The 21,850-nt window shown below is 45.1% G+C and overlaps 1 protein-coding gene across 2 annotated transcripts in view; it reads right to left on the reverse strand.

The window, feature by feature from the left end:
- Positions 1-228: 228 nt before the first annotated feature.
- LOC117516727 overlaps positions 229-21,850 on the reverse strand; it is a 71,584-nt gene continuing 49,962 nt past the window's right edge. The window contains exons 3-5 of one of the 2 annotated variants that reach the window (XM_034177558.1): positions 827-1,006; positions 615-756; positions 230-511 (exon numbers count right to left, since the gene is read on the reverse strand). In XM_034177558.1, coding sequence (XP_034033449.1) covers positions 638-756; positions 827-1,006 — 299 coding nt within the window. In that variant the 3' untranslated portion in view covers positions 230-511; positions 615-637. Of the gene's footprint in view, positions 757-826; positions 1,007-21,850 lie in introns of both variants that reach the window. The other variant, XM_034177557.1, reaches the window with a different exon arrangement.

Raw genomic sequence — 21,850 nt, forward strand, 5'->3', positions numbered from 1 at the left:
GCGAGACAAAGGAACACCTCCATTTCGGAGTGTTAAAGGACAAGTTGGGACATGCCTATCTCGGCTTTCAGTGCTTACCAGTCGAGTGAGTATAAGAGAAATTGTGGAGAGCTGGGCTTGTCCCAACTTGTCCTCTGGCACTCCGAAACGGAGGTGTTCCTTTGTCTTGCTTCATCAGCGAATCGGTCGTGACGCGCGAAGCCTCCGAGCGGCTTTCCTTGTTAAAAGTGAAATCTGCCAGAAAATGGCTGATGTCCAGCTCTTGTTTTTAATTTCAGCGGGACTTTCCTGGTTAAATAAAGGTTAAATAAAATAAAACAAAATAAAACTATGGTTATATGTCATGAAACTGATGGAACATTATGCCCAGAACATTCCTACCACATGCAGAAGACACTTTCTGCAACTTCTGTCCTTCTCACCGACTTCAACAACTTTCTCGGCACATTTGATCTGGATGACGTCACCTAATGAGCCGATCCTAAACGCTTGAACTGAGGACATCTTGTTGCTGTGACATTAGTGCAGAAATGAGGTTAGAACTCCTGGTCGCTAATAATTAAAGTTATACGGAAAAATGTCCAAATGCTACAATGGCGGCAGCTAACGCTCACCACTGCAGACGCGGCTAACACCGCTAACAACCAGTCTGATACAAGGTGTCTTCTGACAAGCTGCCACACATGATGTCATGATGGCCCGCTGACATCTGCTGCATGTTTTCCACTTCCATGGTGACAACAGGATGACAGGGAACTAGCAAGAGAAATCCACATTAGCATCTGTTGTCATCCACTAGCGTTGGTGTGTCTGTGTGCACTGGTACCATAAATAGGCTCCAAATCTCTTTCAGTCTTCTGAGCCATCCTTGGGTTGTCATGGCAACTGTGCATCTCCATGTAGATGTTGTTCTCCAATTGTGAAGCTGCTGAAGTTTGGTTACTCCTCCTCAGGATACAGAAGACAACGGTGAACAGCAGCAGGACGGCTGCAGTCACCAGCAGACCTAAAGACGCACAAAATGTGGAAATACACCCACAAGGTATAAAAGGTGTTGTATGACTCATTTTAGGGGCTTTTCACAAGATGGACACTGTCTGTGAGGGTGCCAGGCCTGTTTTCTAATGTGACCTTGAATAAACTCAAAATGAGGAATACAATGGTTTGGTTTTTGGTAAGGGACATCTGTCCTGAACATATTAAATTACGCCCTACTCTAGTCAGCTTTAAAAGACTTTATAAAACTAACATAATCTCTCGTTACAGTATGGGCAGGTAAGTTTATTGATTTGGTATTATTTCCTTTGGATTGTGCACTATTATTTATTTTGTTGTGATGAGAAAATTCCGTTCATTGATTAATCTCAATGGTCTGTGCGTTGTTCCTTTTGTATTTGTTGTTATGCATCTGTATTAGTATGTAAAGCCCGCTACGAATCACTGCGGGCGGACTGTGAAGATAGAGGCTGGGTATGTCGTGTCCTACCAATTGAAATTGGCTGCCGCGGCTTCATAGGACAACCAACAATGTCCCTCCTTTCTCAACTAGGCCTCGTCAACCAAAAAATGCGAGCCGCAACTAAACGCCTACAGATGGCCACTGAACGAGCCTCAAGCTGGATATGATCTAAATCTCGAACTGTCACCAAATAATTTCCCTACTCCCACCACCTGGACTGGAAAGTCATATCCCTGCAATTTCACAGCTGATGAACTCTACAAACACCCTCCGGTGGCTTCATGCTGCTGGTGGCGCTGGGGATGGCAGTACCGCCATTAGCCACCGAAAGTGTGCAATCATCCCCGGTTGGCAGCTGATGAGGAGGGTGTTTCGCAGCGCAAGTTGCATGATCTTCTCGAACACTAAGACTCCCTGGAAAGTAAGGTGACATCCTGGAAAGACAGGAGAGTACTTCCAACTCTAAGGAATGACAGTCCGGAAAGACGACAATCATCTTGAGCATGGGTTAGTCTCCCATGCTCGTATCATCCGACTTCTAGTACAAGCAATGAGCCATGCCCTCAGGGTGACTGTAGCGGGGAGGGAGAATATATCACCCAACAGGCTGAACCAATCGTTAATGACCCGAATTTACCTCAGGCTATAACTTGCTGCTGCGGCAAGGAATTCAACACTCTGCGTGGACTCCACGTCCACCAGTCCAGATGGTGCGACGTATACAGGCAACCCAAGCCCCTTCCAGGAGCCAGTAAGACGAATAATGGGATCCAGGGCCAGGACTCAAACCACAGTGCTCAGGAACCCATCGCCAGCAAACGTCAGCACCCAGGAGCCATCTGAAGCAAACCTAGAATTCCTTGGCCCAAAGGCAACCAACAAGCAACTTGGTCCGAACTTGACCAAGCTCTGTCAGCGACACTCCTCTGTCATTTAAAAGGCCCGACGGCCAAACAGCTGAGCTCATTCTGCAAAATTGTACACGAGGTATGCCTTGAGAAGTTCAGCGAGGTGGTAACCAGGGGAAACAGCGAAATTGAGAAAAGACCCAACAGACGCCAGCTTAGAAAAGGCCACCTACGGAGCCATCAGAGAGACTTAAAATGCCAACTCAAAGAAGCACCAGAGCACGAACGCGCAGGCATTGAAAGTCTGCTTGATGACATCAAGAAGCAGATTCTTGTCCTCTCACGAGCTGAAAACCAGCTGAAATGGCACAAAAGAAAAAGAAAGATGAGAGAAACCTTCTACAAAAACCCCTATGCCTTTGCCAAGAAACTCTTCACAGAGGCAAAAAGTGGAATCCTAAATGTATCCCAGCAGGAGCTAGAGACCCACCTAGGAAAGGTGTACTCAGATCCACTGAGAGATACACCACTTCCCAATATGGAGGGCATCCTGCGACCAACTGAGCCAGGGGTCCCTTTCGACACATCCTGTTTCTGGTCCAGGGAAATCAGAGAATTTGTACAGAAGGCTCGTGCCAAAAGTGCCCCCGGGATGAATGGGATCTCCTACAAGCTCTACAAGAAATGTCCTCTGGTGTTGGAAATCTTGACCGTCCTGCTTCAAAGAGCCTGGAAAGAGAACCTCGTACCACAGGATTAGTGCCTGGCTGATGGCATCTGGATACCTAAAGAGGAGAACTCAGTCGGCATTGGCAGTTTCAGACCAATCTCCCTGCTAAACATCAAAGGGAAAATATTCTTCAGTGTCCTAGCATGTCAGACTACTGATTTCCTCATCAGAAACGGCTTTATAGACACATTTGTACAAAAGGCAGGAGTTCCCGGCTTCCCTGGATGCTTAGAGCACACCCAGATGATCTGGAACTCGATACAGACTGCCAAGCAAAAGAAGAAAGACTTACACGTGGTATGGGTCGACCTGGCCAATGCCTATGGTTCTGTACCACATGAGCTTATCCTCAAGTCCCTGGATCCTTCCATGTCCAAAACAAGGACAAGACCATCCTAATGAAGTACTTCGGCTCCGCCTTCATGCGTTTCTCTACCAAGAGTTACACTACTGAGTGGCAAGCGCTTGAGATTGACATTATGATGGGGTGTGTTATCTTGGCACTCCTTTTCGTAATGACAATGGAGCTTCTTCTCTGGGGCTCGAGGGACGAGTCGCAAGGAGAAGAAGTAGAGAAATGCCTGGTGTTCCCTCCAATGAAGGCGTACATGGATGACATTACCACAATCATCCAAACAGTAGCTGGCACAAAGAAATTGCTCCAACGTCTCGACGATCTCTTCTCTTGGGCAAGAATGAAAGCCAAACCAAAGAAGAGCCGTAGCCTCTCCGTAGTCAATGGCCGTGTCAAGACAATCCGCTTCCACATCGGAGGCGATAGGATCCCAACAGTCAAAGAAGAACCAGTCAAAAGCCTGGGACGTCTATATACCATCCCACTCACAGACCGCCACAGAGGCACTGAAGTACACAAAAAAGCCAAGGAAGGACTTGGAGCAATTGACAGAAGCGACCTCCCAGGAAAACTCAAGGTGTGGTGCTTCGAGCATGGCCTACTCCCACGTCTACTCTGGCCACTACAGGTCTACGAGATCTCTCTGTCAAGGGTTGAGACCATTCAGCAATGCATCAGCAAGCATCTACGAAAATGGTTGGGAGTACCAGCCTGCTTCTCCACAGTTGGCCTGTACAGCTCCACCGGCAAACTCCAACTACAAATCTCATCTCTCGTCAAAGAGTTTAAAGCGGGTAAAGCCTGGCTACATATGATGCTGAGGGACTCATCTGATCAAGTCAATCAATCAATCAATCAATCAATTTTTTTATATAGCGCCAAATCACAACAAACAGTTGCCCCAAGGCGCTTTATATTGTAAGGCAAGGCCATACAATAATTATGTAAAACCCCAACGGTCAAAACGACCCCCTGTGAGCAAGCACTTGGCTACAGTGGGAAGGAAAAACTCCCTTTTAATAGGAAGAAACCTCCAGCAGAACCAGGCTCAGGGAGGGGCAGTCTTCTGCTGGGACTGGTTGGGGCTGAGGGAGAGAACCAGGAAAAAGACATGCTGTGGAGGGGAGCAGAGATCGATCACTAATGATTAAATGCAGAGTGGTGCATACAGAGCAAAAAGAGAAAGAAACAGTGCATCATGGGAACCCCCCAGCAGTCTACGTCTATAGCAGCATAACTAAGGGATGGTTCAGGGTCACCTGATCCAACCCTAACTATAAGCTTTAGCAAAAAGGAAAGTTTTAAGCCTAATCTTAAAAGTAGAGAGGGTGTCTGTCTCCCTGATCTGAATTGGGAGCTGGTTCCACAGGAGAGGAGCCTGAAAGCTGAAGGCTCTGCCTCCCATTCTACTCTTACAAACCCTAGGAACTACAAGTAAGCCTGCAGTCTGAGAGCGAAGCGCTCTATTGGGGTGATATGGTACTACGAGGTCCCTAAGATAAGATGGGACCTGATTATTCAAAACCTTATAAGTAAGAAGAAGAATTTTAAATTCTATTCTAGAATTAACAGGAAGCCAATGAAGAGAGGCCAATATGGGTGAGATATGCTCTCTCCTTCTAGTCCCCGTCAGTACTCTAGCTGCAGCATTTTGAATTAACTGAAGGCTTTTTAGCGAACTTTTAGGACAACCTGATAATAATGAATTACAATAGTCCAGCCTAGAGGAAATAAATGCATGAATTAGTTTTTCAGCATCACTCTGAGACAAGACCTTTCTGATTTTAGAGATATTGCGTAAATGCAAAAAAGCAGTCCTACATATTTGTTTAATATGCGCTTTGAATGACATATCCTGATCAAAAATGACTCCAAGATTTCTCACAGTATTACTAGAGGTCAGGGTAATGCCATCTAGAGTAAGGACCTGGTTAGACAACCATGTTTCTAAGATTTGTGGGGCCAAGTACAATAACTTCAGTTTTATCTGAGTTTAAAAGCAGGAAATTAGAGGTCATCCATGTCTTTATGTCTGTAAGACAATCCTGCAGTTTAGCTAATTGGTGTGTGTCCTCTGGCTTCATGGATAGATAAAGCTGGGTATCATCTGCGTAACAATGAAAATTTAAGCAATACCGTCTAATAATACTGCCTAAGGGAAGCATGTATAAAGTGAATAAAATTGGTCCTAGCACAGAACCTTGTGGAACTCCATAATTAACTTTAGTCTGTGAAGAAGATTCCCCATTTACATGAACAAATTGTAATCTATTAGACAAATATGATTCAAACCACCGCAGCGCAGTGCCTTTAATACCTATGGCATGCTCTAATCTCTGTAATAAAATTTTATGGTCAACAGTATCAAAAGCAGCACTGAGGTCTAACAGAACAAGCACAGAGATGAGTCCACTGTCCGAGGCCATAAGAAGATCATTTGTAACCTTCACTAATGCTGTTTCTATACTATGATGAATTCTAAAACCTGACTGAAACTCTTCAAATAGACCATTCCTCTGCAGATGATCAGTTAGCTGTTTTACAACTACCCTTTCAAGAATTTTTGAGAGAAAAGGAAGGTTGGAGATTGGCCTGTAATTAGCTAAGATAGCTGGGTCAAGTGATGGCTTTTTAAGTAATGTTTTAATTACTGCCACCTTAAAAGCCTGTGGTACATAGCCAACTAACAAAGATAGATTGATCATATTTAAGATCGAAGCATTAAATAATGGTAGGGCTTCCTTGAGCAGCCTGGTAGGAATGGGGTCTAATAAACATGTTGATGGTTTGGATGAAGTAACTAATGAAAATAACTCAGACAGAACAATCGGAGAGAAAGAGTCTAACCAAATACCGGCATCACTGAAAGCAGCCAAAGATAACGATACGTCTTTGGGATGGTTATGAGTAATTTTTTCTCTAATAGTTAAAATTTTGTTAGCAAAGAAAGTCATGAAGTCATTACTAGTTAAAGTTAATGGAATACTCAGCTCAATAGAGCTCTGACTCTTTGTCAGCCTGGCTACAGTGCTGAAAAGAAACCTGGGGTTGTTCTTATTTTCTTCAATTAGTGATGAGTAGAAAGATGTCCTAGCTTTACGGAGGGCTTTTTTTATAGAGCAACAGACTCTTTTTCCAGGCTAAGTGAAGATCTTCTAAATTAGTGAGACGCCATTTCCTCTCCAACTTACGGGTTATCTGCTTTAAGCTACGAGTTTGTGAGTTATACCACGGAGTCAGGCACTTCTGATTTAAAGCTCTCTTTTTTAGAGGAGCTACAGCATCCAAAGTTGTCTTCAATGAGGATGTAAAACTATTGACGAGATACTCTATCTCACTTACAGAGTTTAGGTAGCTACTCTGCACTGTGTTGGTATATGGCATTAGAGAACATAAAGAAGGAATCATATCCTTAAACCTAGTTACAGCGCTTTCTGAAAGACTTCTAGTGTAATGAAATTTATTCCCCACTGCTGGGTAGTCCATCCGAGTAAATGTAAATGTTATTAAGAAATGATCAGACAGAAGGGAGTTTTCAGGGAATACTGTTAAGTCTTCTATTTCCATACCATAAGTCAGAACAAGATCTAAGATATGATTAAAGTGGTGGGTGGACTCATTTACTTTTTGAGCAAAGCCAATAGAGTCTAATAATAGATTAAATGCAGTGTTGAGGCTGTCATTCTCAGCATCTGTGTGGATGTTAAAATCGCCCACTATAATTATCTTATCTGAGCTAAGCACTAAGTCAGAAAAAAGGTCTGAAAATTCACAGAGAAACTCACAGTAACGACCAGGTGGACGATAGATAATAACAAATAAAACTGGTTTTTGGGACTTCCAATTTGGATGGACAAGACTAAGAGTCAAGCTTTCAAATGAATTAAAGCTCTGTCTGGGTTTTTGATTAATTAATAAGCTGGAATGGAAGATTGCTGCTAATCCTCCGCCCCGGCCCGTGCTACGAGCATTCTGACAGTTAGTGTGACTCGGGGGTGTTGACTCATTTAAACTAACATATTCATCCTGCTGTAACCAGGTTTCTGTAAGGCAGAATAAATCAATATGTTGATCAATTATTATATCATTTACCAACAGGGACTTAGAAGAGAGAGACCTAATGTTTAATAGACCACATTTAACTGTTTTAGTCTGTGGTGCAGTTGAAGGTGCTATATTATTTTTTCTTTTTGAATTTTTATGCTTAAATAGATTTTTGCTGGTTATTGGTAGTCTGGGAGCAGGCACCGTCTCTACGGGGATGGGGTAATGAGGGGATGGCAGGGGGAGAGAAGCTGCAGAGAGGTGTGTAAGACTACAACTCTGCTTCCTGGTCCCAACCCTGGATAGTCACGGTTTGGAGGATTTAAGAAAATTGGCCAGATTTCTAGAAATGAGAGCTGCTCCATCCAAAGTGGGATGGATGCCGTCTCTCCTAACAAGACCAGGTTTTCCCCAGAAGCTTTGCCAATTATCAAGTGATCCGAGAAGTCCAGCCAGATGTCTGGACCGGCTCCAAATGGTCTGCCAAGTCCATAGTTGAGGAAGCCGAAGCTACCCTCCACACCAAGGAGATCATCAGAGCCACACAATTAGGATGGGCAGGTTTGGGCAAGATATCACACAGATGGCTTTCCGACCAAGGACCTAGAGGCCGACGCGAAATGAAAATCGAACAGATACGATCCTTCAAAGAGGAGAAGCGCATCGCCATCGCAATCATTCAAGCCAAGCAATGTACCTGGACCACCTGGGACAACGTAGAACCCAGAAAGCTCACATGGTCGACATTGATGGACATGGAACCCCTGGCGATCTCTTTTCTGCTCCATTCAGTCTACAACCTGCTACCAACAGCAACAAACCTGAAACTTTCGGGATACATTGACTCTGACACTTGCGCCACCTGCCTTAAGGAACGCGGTACACTACGGGATGTGCTGTCAGCCACCACCCAATCTTTGCAGTTGTACACCTGGCGCCACAACCAGGTTCTGGAGGAAGTGGCAGATATTATCAGGACCCAATGTGACACCATCAACAGGGAACCGATCAAAGATCCTAAACTCTACATCGCCTTCTGCAAGGAGGGCATATGCCTGTCACAGCAATTGCGAAAAGCAATGCGCTCGAAACTCCTCAGCAGTGCACATGACTGGAAAGTCTCTGCTGACCTCAGTGTAGCACTGAAATTTCCAATCCACATCGCTAACACCAACAAGTGACCCAACCTCGTAATGTGGTTGGATACAAGCCGGCGAGTGCACCTTGTAGAACTTACCGTCCCATGGGAGGAGAACATGGAGGACGCGTACGAATGGAAAAAAGCCTGCTACGAATTACTGCGGGCGGACTGTGAAGATAGAGGCTGGGTGTGTCGCGTCCTACCAATTGAAATTGGCTGCTGTGGCTTCATAGGATGATCCACAATGTCCCTCCTTTCTCAACTAGGCCTCATCAACCGAAAAATGCTAGCCACAACTAAACGCCTACAGATAGCCGCTGAACGAGCCTCAAGCTGGATATGGTCTAAATCTCGAACTGTCACCAAATAATTTCCCTACTCCCACCATCTGGACTGGAAAATCATATCCCTCCAATTTCGCAGCTGATGAACTCTACAAACACCCTCCGGTGGCTTCATGCTGCTGGTGGCGCCGGGGATGGCAGTACCGCCAGTAGCCACCAAAACTGTGCAATCATCCCCGGTTGGCGGCTGATGAGGAGGGTGTTTCGCAGCGCAAGTTGTATGATCTTCCCAGGTATATGTGTATGTATGTGTATACGTATGTATGTATGTATATATACGTATGTATATATATCAAGGTTCTCCCCAGAAATGTTTAGTATAGCGGTGCTGTTGGTAATTATCACCCAAGGCAGCGTGTTGCGAGTCATTTTGACTGGTTTAGATGCACTGAAAGCAAGAATAATAGAGAAAAAATGACACTTATGTTGTAATATCAAAGTTCTTTTTTTGTATTTTTCTAAGTTAATAAAATAAATGACATTGAAAAGTTTAAAAACACATTAATATTTCATGGACATAACATTTGCTCTCTTCTTCAGAATCGACACACAGTACCTTTAATCCAGTCAGACAGGCAGAGTTTTTTCTGTCATGTTGACAGTTTAGGGTTTTTTTGTTGTTGTTGATGTTTTTTTGTTGTTTATTTGTTTGGGGTTTTTTTGCATTTCTGAGTGGGATTGCATACTTATTTAAAAAAAACAATAAAACCCCTAATTGTCTTGTTTGTACAAGAGCTAAATCTGGACTGATTTGATTGTCAAATCAGAATCAAATTTATTGCCAAGTAAGCTCTCACATACAAGTAATTTGATCTGGTGTCATTGGTGCATAAACAACAATAAAAAGAAAACGAAAAAAATAATTTTGGAAGTAGTAAAGTCATTGCCAGATAATAAAGCATGTGGCTTGGATCTTATTTCAGCTGAACATCTTAAAAATGCCAGTTTGAGGTGAGCTCCTCTCCGAGCTCTCAGCCTCACTGGCTTTATGATTCATGGGATACTGCCGGATTCTTTACTGTCCATCCTGCTTGTCCCAGTCAGTTCCATGGATAATTATAGGCCTTTAGCACTTGCCAGCATTCTGTCAAAAGTTGTGGAAATGATCCTGTTTGATAGAGTCAGTGTGTATCTCTTTTCCTGTGACAACCAGTTTGGTTTTAAACCAAAGCACGGGACAGATGTGTGTGTGTATATGCACTTAAAGAAACAGTGAACCTGTACAGGGCCAAAAACTCATCTGTGCTTATGTGTTTTATTGATGCTTCTAAAGCATTTGATAGGGTGAATCACAGGAAGCTCTTCAAGAAGCTGGCACAAAGGGGCGTGTCCAGTTATATTGTGCGGGTTCTGGTTCGCTGGTATGCTCACCAGAAGATGCAGATTAAATGGGGAGGCCGTGTATCAGCCCCCTGTGGAGTTGGTAACAGTGTTAGGCAGCGAGGAATCCTGTCAGCAAGTTTATTTAATTTCTATGTGAACAATCTGTCGATGCAGTTGAGAGTTTGTAACACAGGGTGTGTGATTGGTGGATTGCTGGTGAACCACCTTATGTATGCAGCTGATCTGGTGATCATTAACCCAATTAGTGCTGGACTACAGCAACTCTTAAATATCTGCACTGAGTTTGGTCTAATGCATGACATTAAGTACAACACTAGTAAGAGTGCTGTTTTAATATGTAGAACCACGCAGGACAAAAAGCTCAGTTTTCCTGCTTTTAAACTGACTGGCAATGTTCTTAAAGTATGCAGCAAGATTAAATAATGTTTAAATTTATGAATAGTATTATCTTGGTCCTTGTAAATCCATCCTGAGCTGCTCTCACTGCACCTCCTGCCTGAGGGGGCACTGGCTGAAATGTCTGCAGATGATCTGATTTTATTTATTTATTTATTGTTTTTTACACTGTATATTTTTGTATTGAACTTGTTTTGTGTTATTTATAGACCTGAGTCTGAAATAAAGTCGCCCTTGATTTGTCATAGCACCCCCAAGAAAATAATTCCTCATTTATTATTTTAATTTCATTTCATCCCATGTTTTTAAGGCCTTGTCTCCACTGTTCTTCTGCTATACAGTCTTTTTCTTTGTCATTTTCAAAAAGTGTTCCATTCAACAAATATCTCCGTTGTCACAGATCCAGTGAAACTGCGTGAAAATGCTGTAGTACACATGCGAGGCCTGTATGTGGCGCTGTAACACTTCCACAAAAAATGGAGAAGAAGATGTGGGGCTAATGTAGCAACGAAAGCTAACACTTTAGAAGCCGGCTCACAGATTAAATAAAGTCTTTTAATCTGACCTGTTGCCAGAATTCAACATTACAGATGAAAACTGTTCCCCACATGACACCCTTGTTTTGGAAGATGACGTCTGGAAATGCGTTAATTAATTTGAGTTTTTAAAGAAGCCCCTCAGTGTTTGTCTGCTCTGAGTGAGTTTCTTAGACTGAGCTGGAGGACGCCAGCACCTTGTCCCACCACCAAGAAAAAAAAAAGCTAAATTACACTGTAAAATGACACTGTTAACAACATGTTACAGAGGCAGGGAGCGATAACATCATGCTTTCAGTTTTCCACAGTAAGACACTTCTGGCATTTTCAGATTTATGTGATTAGATAAATATTCCACTCATAAAAGAAAATAAACATTTATCAACAAAACTGATTGTTTTACACAAAATGAGTGTAATGTGACGTTCAACAATGTTGTGATAATAATAATAATAATAATAATAACAATAAGGCACCTTTCATGAATAAAAATCTCAAAGTGCTACTGGAAAAAATAAAACTAAGGATAAATAAGAGAATAAAAACAGAAAATCTTAAAATAAAAAGAGTCACCAGTATATAATAAAACCAAAATAAAATAATAAAATAGAATAAAAAGACTAAGATGCAACAGATTCCAATTATCGAGAGCTGTGATGGCCTGTCTAAACAGGTATGTCAAGAGGCTTTTTTAAAAGCTTCCACAGTTTGTGGAGCCCTCTGGTGGTCAGGGATGGAGTTCCAAATATGAGGCACAGCTGAACAGAAGGCCCTGTCTCCCACGGTGTGAAGTTTGGTGCGAGGGAGATGGAGAAGATTAGTGTTGTATGTACAGGGGAAACGGGAGGGTGTGTGGGGAGTGAGGAGGTCTTTGAGGTGAGCGGGGGCATTGCCATGGATGCATTGGTGAGTGATGACCAATTAGACCCCATTCCTGCCAGGCTGCTCAAGGAAGTCCTACCATTATTTAATGCTTCAATCTTAAATATGATCAATCTATCTTTGTTAGTTGGTTATGTACCACAGGCCTTTAAGGTGGCAGTAATTAAACCATTACTTAAAAAGCCATCACTTGACCCAGCTATCTTAGCTAATTATAGGCCAATCTCCAACCTTCCTTTTCTCTCAAAGATTCTTGAGAGGGTAGTTGTAAAACAGCTAACTGATCACCTGCAGAGGAATGGTCTATTTGAAGAGTTTCAGTCAGGTTTTAGAATTCATCATAGTACAGAAACAGCATTAGTGAAGGTTACAAATGATCTTCTTATGGCTTCGGACAGTGGACTTATCTCTGTGCTTGTTCTGTTGGACCTCAGTGCTGCTTTTGATACTGTTGACCATAAAATTTTATTACAGAGATTAGAGCATGTCATAGGTATTAAAGGCATTGCGCTGCGGTGGTTTGAATCATATTTGTCTAATAGATTACAGTTTGTTCATGTAAATGGGGAATCTTCTTCACAGACTAAAGTTAATTATGGAGTTCCACAAGGTTCTGTGCTAGGACCAATTTTATTCACTTTATACATGCTTCCCTTGGGCAGTATTATTAGACGGTATTGCTTAAATTTTCATTGTTACGCAGATGATACCCAGCTTTATCTATCCATGAAGCCAGAGGATACGCACCAATTAGCTAAACTGCAGGATTGTCTTACAGACATAAAGACATGGATGACCTCTAATTTCCTGCTTTTAAACTCAGATAAAACTGAAGTTATTGTACTTGGCCCCACAAATCTTAGAAGCATGGTGTCTAACCAGATCGTTACTCTGGATGGCATTTCCCTGATCTCTAGTAATACTGTGAGAAATCTTGGAGTTATTTTTGATCAGGATATGTCATTCAAAGCGCATATTAAACAAATATGTAGGACTGCCTTTTTGCATTTACACAATATCTCTAAAATCAGAAAGGTCTTGTCTCAGAGTGATGCTGAAAAACTAATTCATGCATTTATTTCCTCTAGGCTGGACTATTGTAATTCATTATTATCAGGTTGTCCTAAAAGTTCCCTAAAAAGCCTTCAGTTGGTTCAGAATGCTGCAGCTAGAGTACTGACAGGGACTAGCAGGAGAGAGCATATCTCACCCGTGTTGGCCTCCCTTCATTGGCTTCCTGTTAATGCTAGAATAGAATTTAAAATTCTTCTTCTTACTTATAAGGTTTTGAATAATCAGGTCCCATCTTATCTTAGGGACCTCGTAGTACCATATTACCCCATTAGAGCGCTTCGCTCTCAGACTGCGGGCTTACTTGTAGTTCCTAGGGTTTGTAAGAGTAGAATGGGAGGCAGAGCCTTCAGCTTTCAGGCTCCTCTCCTGTGGAACCAGCTCCCAATTCAGATCAGGGAGACAGATACCCTCTCTACTTTTAAGATTAGGCTTAAAACTTTCCTTTTCGCTAAGGCTTATAGTTAGGGCTGGATCGGGTGACCCTGGACCATCCCTTGGTTATGTTGCTTTAGACGTAGACTGTGTTTCATAATTATTGTATGGCCTTGCCTTGCAATGTGGAGCGCCTTGGGGCAACTGTTTGTTGTGATTTGGCGCTATACAAGAAAAAAGTTGATTGATTGATTGATTGATTGATTGATGAGAGCAATCTTAAAATGGATTCTGTAGGTGATGGGGAGCCAGTGAAGCTTATAGAGTATAGGTGTAATGTGCTCCTGTTTACATACTCTCATCAGAATTGTAGCTGCACTGTTTTGAATGTACTGGAGCCTTTGAAGGTTTTTCCCAGAGATCCTAAAGAGCAGGGAGTTACAGAAGTCAAGCCTAGAGGAGACAAAGGCATGGGCAAGTTTTTCAGCATCAATGATGATGTTGTACTGCAGTGAGTGTAGTTTCAAGTTGCTGAAATGGTTCAGTTTTTGCTGCCCAAATATCCACGAGTGGAACTGAATAGAAGTGAAGTCTGTGTGGCCTAAAGAACTACCTGAGAAACAGCAGTAGGCACAGACAAATCAGTGACCCGGTGTAACTCTGGCAATTATCCTTCAAAGGACACGGCCTCTGGACAGGAACCAAATCATTGATGCTTTTGCTCTTAACCACAACAACAGGCGTACTGTGTTGTTATGAAGACATCAGTGGTAGGTGAAAGATTTTCTCTCTGCCTGCCTTTAGCATTTTTCTCCTGAGGCTGTAGACTGCATGTGGAGCTCTGTGAATATTTGTACTGAATAGTAGGTTTGTGTGTGTGATTTTGGTCATTCTGTATGTCATTAGTGACTGTCACAGATCAGAATGTGACTATGTGTACGCACACCCGCAAATGTGGCAGAGGTGTAGCAGAGAGCCGTTGTGACACATGAACCCATAGCACCTGCAGAAAAAAATCTCTGGAGCCAGCACTGGAGTAGCATCTGCTGCTCACACATTTTCCTCCTCTCTCTCTCTCTCTCTCTCTCTCGCTGTGTCTCTGTCTCTCTCTCTGTCTCTCCCCCTCTCTCTGTCTCTCTCTCTGTCTGTCTGATGCATGCTGGGAGTTTGGGTGCGAGTGAGGGTCACAGGTGAGAGTGTGGCGCAGTTCAGGTGAGGCGTTTTTTCTTCCTTTTCGGTGTTTTTGTTAATTTTCGGTTTGTTTGTTGGTTGTTTTTTTATTGTTTTGTCTGGTTTGCATGTGGTTTTGTGTGATTTTTGCGGTGGGTTTTGGCGTCTGGGCCGCCGCCGGCCCTCTCACTCCATCACGGGGTGAGGGTGCTCCCTGACCCGGCTGTGTCTGTGGAGGATGTCCTCCTGGCTGTGGGCAGCAGGTCGGACATGAGAACTTAATGTTTGCGTCCAGGATGAACAGAGCCGTGGTGTTTTTTCTGTCGGAGGAGCGTTTCTCTGCTCAGCTTGTTGAAAGTGGGGTTTATCTGAATGATTCTTACCTGCAGGCTTCTCCTCTCTACGCTCCGTACACTAAAATCATTATTTCTGGGGTTCCTCCATTTGTTTCAAACGAGGCTCTCAGTCGGGAGCTGCAGAGGTTTGGGAAGTTTGCCAGCGGTTTTAAGATGATCAGACTGGGCTGTAAGAGTGAGAAACTTCGCCACGTTCAGTCCTTCTGTCATCAGGTGTTCATGTTCCTGAACTGTCCGACCCAGACTCTGGACGTGTCCTTCAGAATCAAACATGAGGACTCTTTTTGCATGGTTTATGCCAGTTCAGGAAGCATGAAGTGTTTTGAATGTGGTAACGCTGGTCACAAACATCTCACATTTCCGCACAAACGCGATGTTTCTGGGGCGTCGGTGTCAGCGGCCCCGTGTCCAGTTCCGGAGCTTTCGGCCTCTGGGACCCGGTGTCTGTGTCTGGTCCTGGGGAAGGGGCCCAGCATGCAGGAGGAGGTCGTTTCTCCACAGCAGGGTGTCTCTGAGACTGAAGCTGTCAGTGTAACTGCTGATCAGCTGACAACTGAACATTCTGGGTTGACTGATGCTGTGGTGACTGACGGTTCTGTGGTCGGTCCGGTTGTTGTTTCTGTCTCTCCTTCTGTGATCGGCGCTGATGTTTCTGTAGCGGGTGAGTCCTCGGTCACAGTTGGACAGGGTGAACGGGTTGACGGGGAGACACCGGGCCCAGCGGACCCCAAACCCCCACTGAGTCAAAGCATTAATGATGACAACATGGATTATGATTTGGACTCCAGCATGTCCACCACTGGTTCCTTCTCTCACAGCAGTGATCTGTACATGCTGCAGGACATCAACAGTTTCCTGGATGATTCATTTGGTAAATCAGTGAACGTTGCCGATTATTTTCCCGAAATTTGTGAAATCTGTTAAAGTTGGCTTGGACCTGCTGGATGAGAAGAAGTGGTACAGACTCAGGAAACACATCACTGCTTTGGGGAAGGAATCTCTGTCCAAGCGGTGGTGAGGTCGCAGGAGTCGTAAATCCACCAGATAGCGTATGAATGTGTCTCACTGGGTGTTCTATCTTCTCTGTCTGACTTACTCTCTATTCTCTCTCCACTCAGTCCACATGCAATATCTGAAGGTGGGCTCTTTGAACATGAATGGTGGCAGGGATGGCCGGAGGAGGGCTTTGGTCTCTGAGCTTTTTGAGCAAAAGGGGTTGCATGTGTTGTTCCTGCAGGAGACTCACTCTGACATGGATAATGAAGTGGACTGGGCTTGGTGGTGGAGAGGACCTTTTTATCAGAGTCATGGCTCCAACATCAGTGCTGGAGTGGCGGTTTTGTTTTTGCCTCGACTTGATGTCACTGTTTTATCCACCACTGAGATTGTTCAGGGTCTGGTTCTGTTGGTCAGGGCTCAGGTCGAGGGGTTGACCATGGTGTTTACAAATATTTATGCACACAATGAGGGCTTGGAGCGGGTGGTTATTCAAATGGGTGAGGGACATTTTAGTTCAACAGGATCCTGGTGACTGTTTGCTGTTGGGAGGTGACTTCAACTGCACTGTGGATATGTCACTGGATCGGGTTGGTGAGGAGCCACACTTACAGTCGGTTTCCTCACTGGCTGGTTTTTTATTTGAAGTGGATTTATTGGACACATGGAGGGTCACACACCCACAGGATAGACAGTACACATGAGTTCGGGTTTCAGATGGGGTGGTGTCTGCAGCCAGGCTTGACCAGATTTATATGTCACACTCATTCCGGAACAGATTACGCAGGAGTTTCATTCAGCTAGTTGGTTTTTCAGATCATCTCATCACCACAAAAATATTCCACTCACACACTCAGAGGTTCAACACTTACTGGAAATTCAACACCAAACTTTTGCATGACAGGGCATTTTGTAATTTATTTGAATCTTTTTGGGGTTTCTGGAGGGGAAGGAAGGAAACATTTGGGACAGTGAGTCAGTGGTGGGAGGCCGGCAAAACTCAGGTTCGGGTTTTGTGTTCGCTTTGCGAACATCAGGGACATAGATGCACCCAGTTCCGTCTTCTTCAATCTGTAGAAGAAGACCTCTCATCAGAAGGTGGTGACCTGTCTTCACCTTCCAGATGGACGGGTGATGAGTGATTCGGCAGAGATAAGGATACATGCTAGGGACTTCTACTGGGCTCTCTATGGTGCTGTAGACTGTGACGGGGCCTGTGCGGCTGACCTTCTGAGAGATCTCCCCCAGCTGGTGACCTTGGAGCGAGAGGCCTTGGACTCCCCCATCACGCTGGATGAACTGCCAATGGCAGTGCGGCAGATGGCATCTGGGAAAGCTCTGGGGATCGATGGACTTCCAGTAGATTTTTATAAACACTTCTGGGGCTTTCTCTGTGCTGATCTTCTGGGGATGTTGCGGGAGAGCATTGGGGTGGGCTGCTTGCCCACGTCTTGTCGCCGTGCTGTTCTGTCCCTCCTGCCTAAGAAAGGAGATCTTACCCTACTGCAGAACTGGAGACCGGTTGCATTTCTCTGTGAGGATTATAAATTTTTTTCTAAGGTACTGGTGAACAGGTTGAAAAATGTCCTGGATTTTATTGTTCACAAGGACCAGTATTATTGTGTGCCAGATAGAACTATTATGGACAACCTTTTTTTGATGAGGGATTTGTTTGATCTGTGCAATGCTGGGGATCTGTTTTGCAGGTTTGTGTCACTTGATCAGGAGAAGGCATTTGATCGGGTTCATCACAGGTTTTTGTTTTCCACTTTGAGGGCGTTTGGCTTTGGTGAGGGATTTATTTCATTTGTTGGGGTATTGTATAATGGGGCTTCATGTTTGGTTAAGGATGGGGGAGGGTGAACTGCCCAGTCCCCGTTACGTGGGTTATAAGACAGGGCTGCCCCATCTCAGGTTAGCTGTACTCTTTAGCCATTGAGCCACTCTTGTGTCGCCTGAGAGCCAGGCTGTCTGGCCTTGTTTTGCCAGGTTTTCAACTATCTTCTCCCCTGGTGCTCTCTGCTTATGCAGATGGTCTACGGTGGGCAGTGGAGGGTTTGAAAGTTCTGGGTGTGTTTCTGGGGATGGATGGTTATCGTCGGAGGAATTGGGAGGGCTTGGTGGAGAAGGTGTGTGCCAGACTGTCCAAATGGCAATGGTTGCTGCTCCAGATATCCTAGAGGGGGCGGGTTCTGGTCACTAATAACTTGGTCGCTTCGGCGCTGTGGCACAGACTGTCTGTCCTCCCTCCACCACGGGGCCTTATTGAGCAGTTGCAGTGGTTACTGGTGGAATTTTTCTGGTCAGGCCATCACTGGATCAGAGCTCCTGTGTTGTACATGCCACTTCATGAAGGAGGACAGGGGCTGGTGGACATTTTTCTGCTCGGGTGTTGACTTTCAGGTTGCAGGCTGCTCAGAGACTGTTGTATACCTCGGGACTGAGCTGGCAGGATACAGCACGTGTCCTGCTGAGGAGGGAGGCTGATCTTGAGTATGACAAACATCTGTTCCTCCTACTCAGCTTTTTACTAGTTAGTTCTCCAGGCAAGGCAGGTCCTCTCTGTGTGCAGGGACAACGTAGGCACACCAGGGATGTGGCTGTTTGAGGAGCCTCTTTTCTTCAGTGACTTTGTTAGCTCTCCTGGTTTGTCATCTGCCACTCTGCGGTCCCGCCTGAGGGAGGCGGGGTGCACCAAATTGGGCCATCTACTGTGCACACCTGTTGGGCGGCTGGCAGAGTCGGTGGGAGTTCAGTCCTCCAGCATGCTGCTCAGGGTCGTGGAGGAGGTTTGTGCTTCCCTGCCAGGGCCCCACAGAGTGTTTGCTGAGAACTCTGTCTGACCAGTGGGATGATGAATGTGAGTACGTATTCCCCTCTCTGACTGTCTCGCCTGCTGTAGGCAAGAGGAGCAGGGGGCTCTCCTGTCTTTCAGATCACCTGTTTTGGGAGAGTTTGAGGGTATCTGCAAGAAAGCTGTCTATTTTACCTGTGTCAAAGTGTCACACTTATGCTCTTTGGCAGGGTTGGTGGCATCGAAGTGGTCAGAGTTTTTTGGTGCCGCCTTGTCTCCTGTGGGATGCTGGCGAAGCCTGTACAAACCCCCAGTCAACAAATGCACGGGGGACCTCCATTGGAGGATTGTACACAGGCTTCTGGCTACAAACGGGTATCTGGTGTACTTGGATCCAGGGGTTGATGGGGTTTGTCCTTTTTGTCCACTTAGGGAAACTGTTCACCATGTTTTTGCACAGTGTCACCGGTTGTCAGTGCTGTTTGGGTTGTTGGGAGGTGGTTTTGTGGGTTTGGGTTGTTGTTCACTACGGACTTGTTTATTTTTTGTCCAAAATATCGCAAACAATCCAGGAGGTTGCATGTTTTAATTAACCTGCTTTGTGGACTTGCCAAGTTGGCCATTTGGAAGACTCGGAAAAACTGTGTTTTAGCTCAGGGGTCAGTGGACCCTCAGTTTATGCTGAAGGGACTCTTGGCAGCCCAGATCAGAGTGGACTTCCAGTTTTATGCTCTTACTGATAATATGGACACCTTCAGAGACACATGGTGCATAAAGGATGTTCTCTCGTCTGTGCAAAATGGGAGCATGGTGCTCCATTTCTGATGCCTGTCCAAAAAAAAACAAAAAACACCAGCACGATGGAAGTGATGTAACTCATTTGATGTCAATAAAGCTGTGTTTTAAAATTAAATTGAAATTCTCTCTGTCTCTTTCTCTCTGTGTCTCTGTCTCCCTCTCCTTCTCTCTCTTTCTCTCTGGATAGTCAGCGACAGATCCTAGATGGCCTTCCAGAGCTGGAGGAGCCTGAAGTAGCCGCCCTGGATTTGCCTATTACTTTGGAGGAGATGACCATCGTTGTGCAGCAGCTTAATGCTGGGCGGGCCCCAGGGATTGATGGACTTCCACCAGATTTTTATAAGAAGTTTTGGTCTTTGTTGGGGCCTGATATGCATAGGGTCTTCACTACAACGTTGCAGCTGGGCCAGCTTCCCGGCAGCTGCTCCAGAGCAGTTTTGGCCCTCTTGCCAAAGAAAGGGGACTTAACAGATTTAAAGAACTGGAGGCCAGTTTCTTTGTTACGTGCAGACTACAAAATACTTGCAAAAGTACTTTCCAATAGGTTGAAGAACTGTTTGGATTCAGTAATCCATGATACACAGACTTATTCTATACCTGGTCGTTCAATCACGGACAGTATTTTTTTAGTTTGGGATATTACTGGAGTAGCAAAATTTAATAAATTGGACATTGGACTCATCAATTCATGAAGAGAAAGCTTTTGACAGAGTAAATCATCGGTATCTTTTTAACACCATGAGGGCATTGGGATTCCCCAGAATTTTTACATCATGGATTGGTGCTCTCTATGTGGGGGCTAAGGTGCTTCTCATAGTGGGGGGCCTGAGTCGACTCATGGAGGTGCAAAGTGGCATCAGGCAGGGGTATCCTCTGTCTGGGATGCTTTATGTGTTGGCTCTTGAACCACTTCTACATCAGCTTAGGAGGGGGCTGAAGGGTCTGGTGTTGGAGCAGATTTCGGAGCCTATTCGGACATCAGCATATGCAGATGATATCACAGTGTGCATATCATCACAGGAAGACCTGGACACTTTAGGACAAAAGCTGTCTTTGTATGAACGGGCCTCATCTGCACGGGTGAACTGGGACAAGTGTGAGGGCTTCCTCCTCGGTCGATGGGACCATCAGGTGAGACCAATCCTTCCAGCAGGACTACAATGGAGCACAGAGGGGCTTAAGTATCTGGGTGTGTTCCTGGGGAGTGACGAATTCCAAATGAAAAACTGGGAGGGCGTTGTGGAAAAGGTCAGTGCCCGATTGTCTCGTTGGACTTGGGTCCAGCCCCAGCTGTCTTATAGGAGAAGGACTCTGGTGGTTAACACCCTGGCTGCCTCCTGTTTGTGGCATTGTTTCACTGTTTTGCAGCCTCCGGACTCTGTGGTGGTGAATATACAAAGGAAGCTGGTGGATTTTTTTCTGGGGTGGGTTTCACTGGCTAAAGGCGGCTGTTTTGCACTTGCCAGTGGACGAAGGTGGCTGATAGACATTGTCAGTCGAGTGGTGGCCCTTTGTTTACAGACTATGCAGAGGCTGCTCTATGGCCCACAGCAGCTGTGGACAGAGATGGCGGCTGTTCTGCTTCGCAGAGTTAGAGGATTTGGTTATTACAGATATTTGTTTCTGATAGACCTGACTGGTGTGGAGCTTGTGGGAACAACAGCTTTTTATCATTCTGTATTGAAAGCCTGGAGCTCGGTGTTGTCGTTTTCAAGAGAGGAGCCTTATGGATGTGCAGGAGAAGAGCCACTTTTTCATAACCCCGTCATTAGCAGTGGCCTGTTGGAATCCCCCCAGCTGAAACAAGCTTTTGCAGCAGCAGGGCTGACCAGGCTGGCCGACCTGAGGGCAGAGGACAGCTGGAAAAGTGCTGCTTAGCTGTGCCAGGAGGCTGGGATTAGGTCTCAGCAAATGATGGAACGGCTTTTGTGCGAGGTTTGGAGTGGGCTGCTGCAACACTTCAGAGAAGCCTTGGAAATCTACACACGCCATTCGTTGGTTCACTCTGTGCGGTTTCCTTCACTGTTTGTGCGGGTTGCAGGACTGCAGTCAGAGCAGACAGGAATACTGTCGTCCCTCCCAGTTTCGTGAGATATGGCCACAGTGGAAAAGAAGGACATGTATGTTGGCCCCGGGGGTGTCTCCCAAAGGCAGTTGGAGGTCAAGGTCTCGCTGTCTCGCTCTCTCTCTGTGTCTCTCTCTCTGTCTCTC

This window comes from Thalassophryne amazonica, chromosome 9 (genome assembly GCF_902500255.1).
Source record: "Thalassophryne amazonica chromosome 9, fThaAma1.1, whole genome shotgun sequence".
NCBI lineage: Eukaryota > Metazoa > Chordata > Actinopteri > Batrachoidiformes > Batrachoididae > Thalassophryne > Thalassophryne amazonica.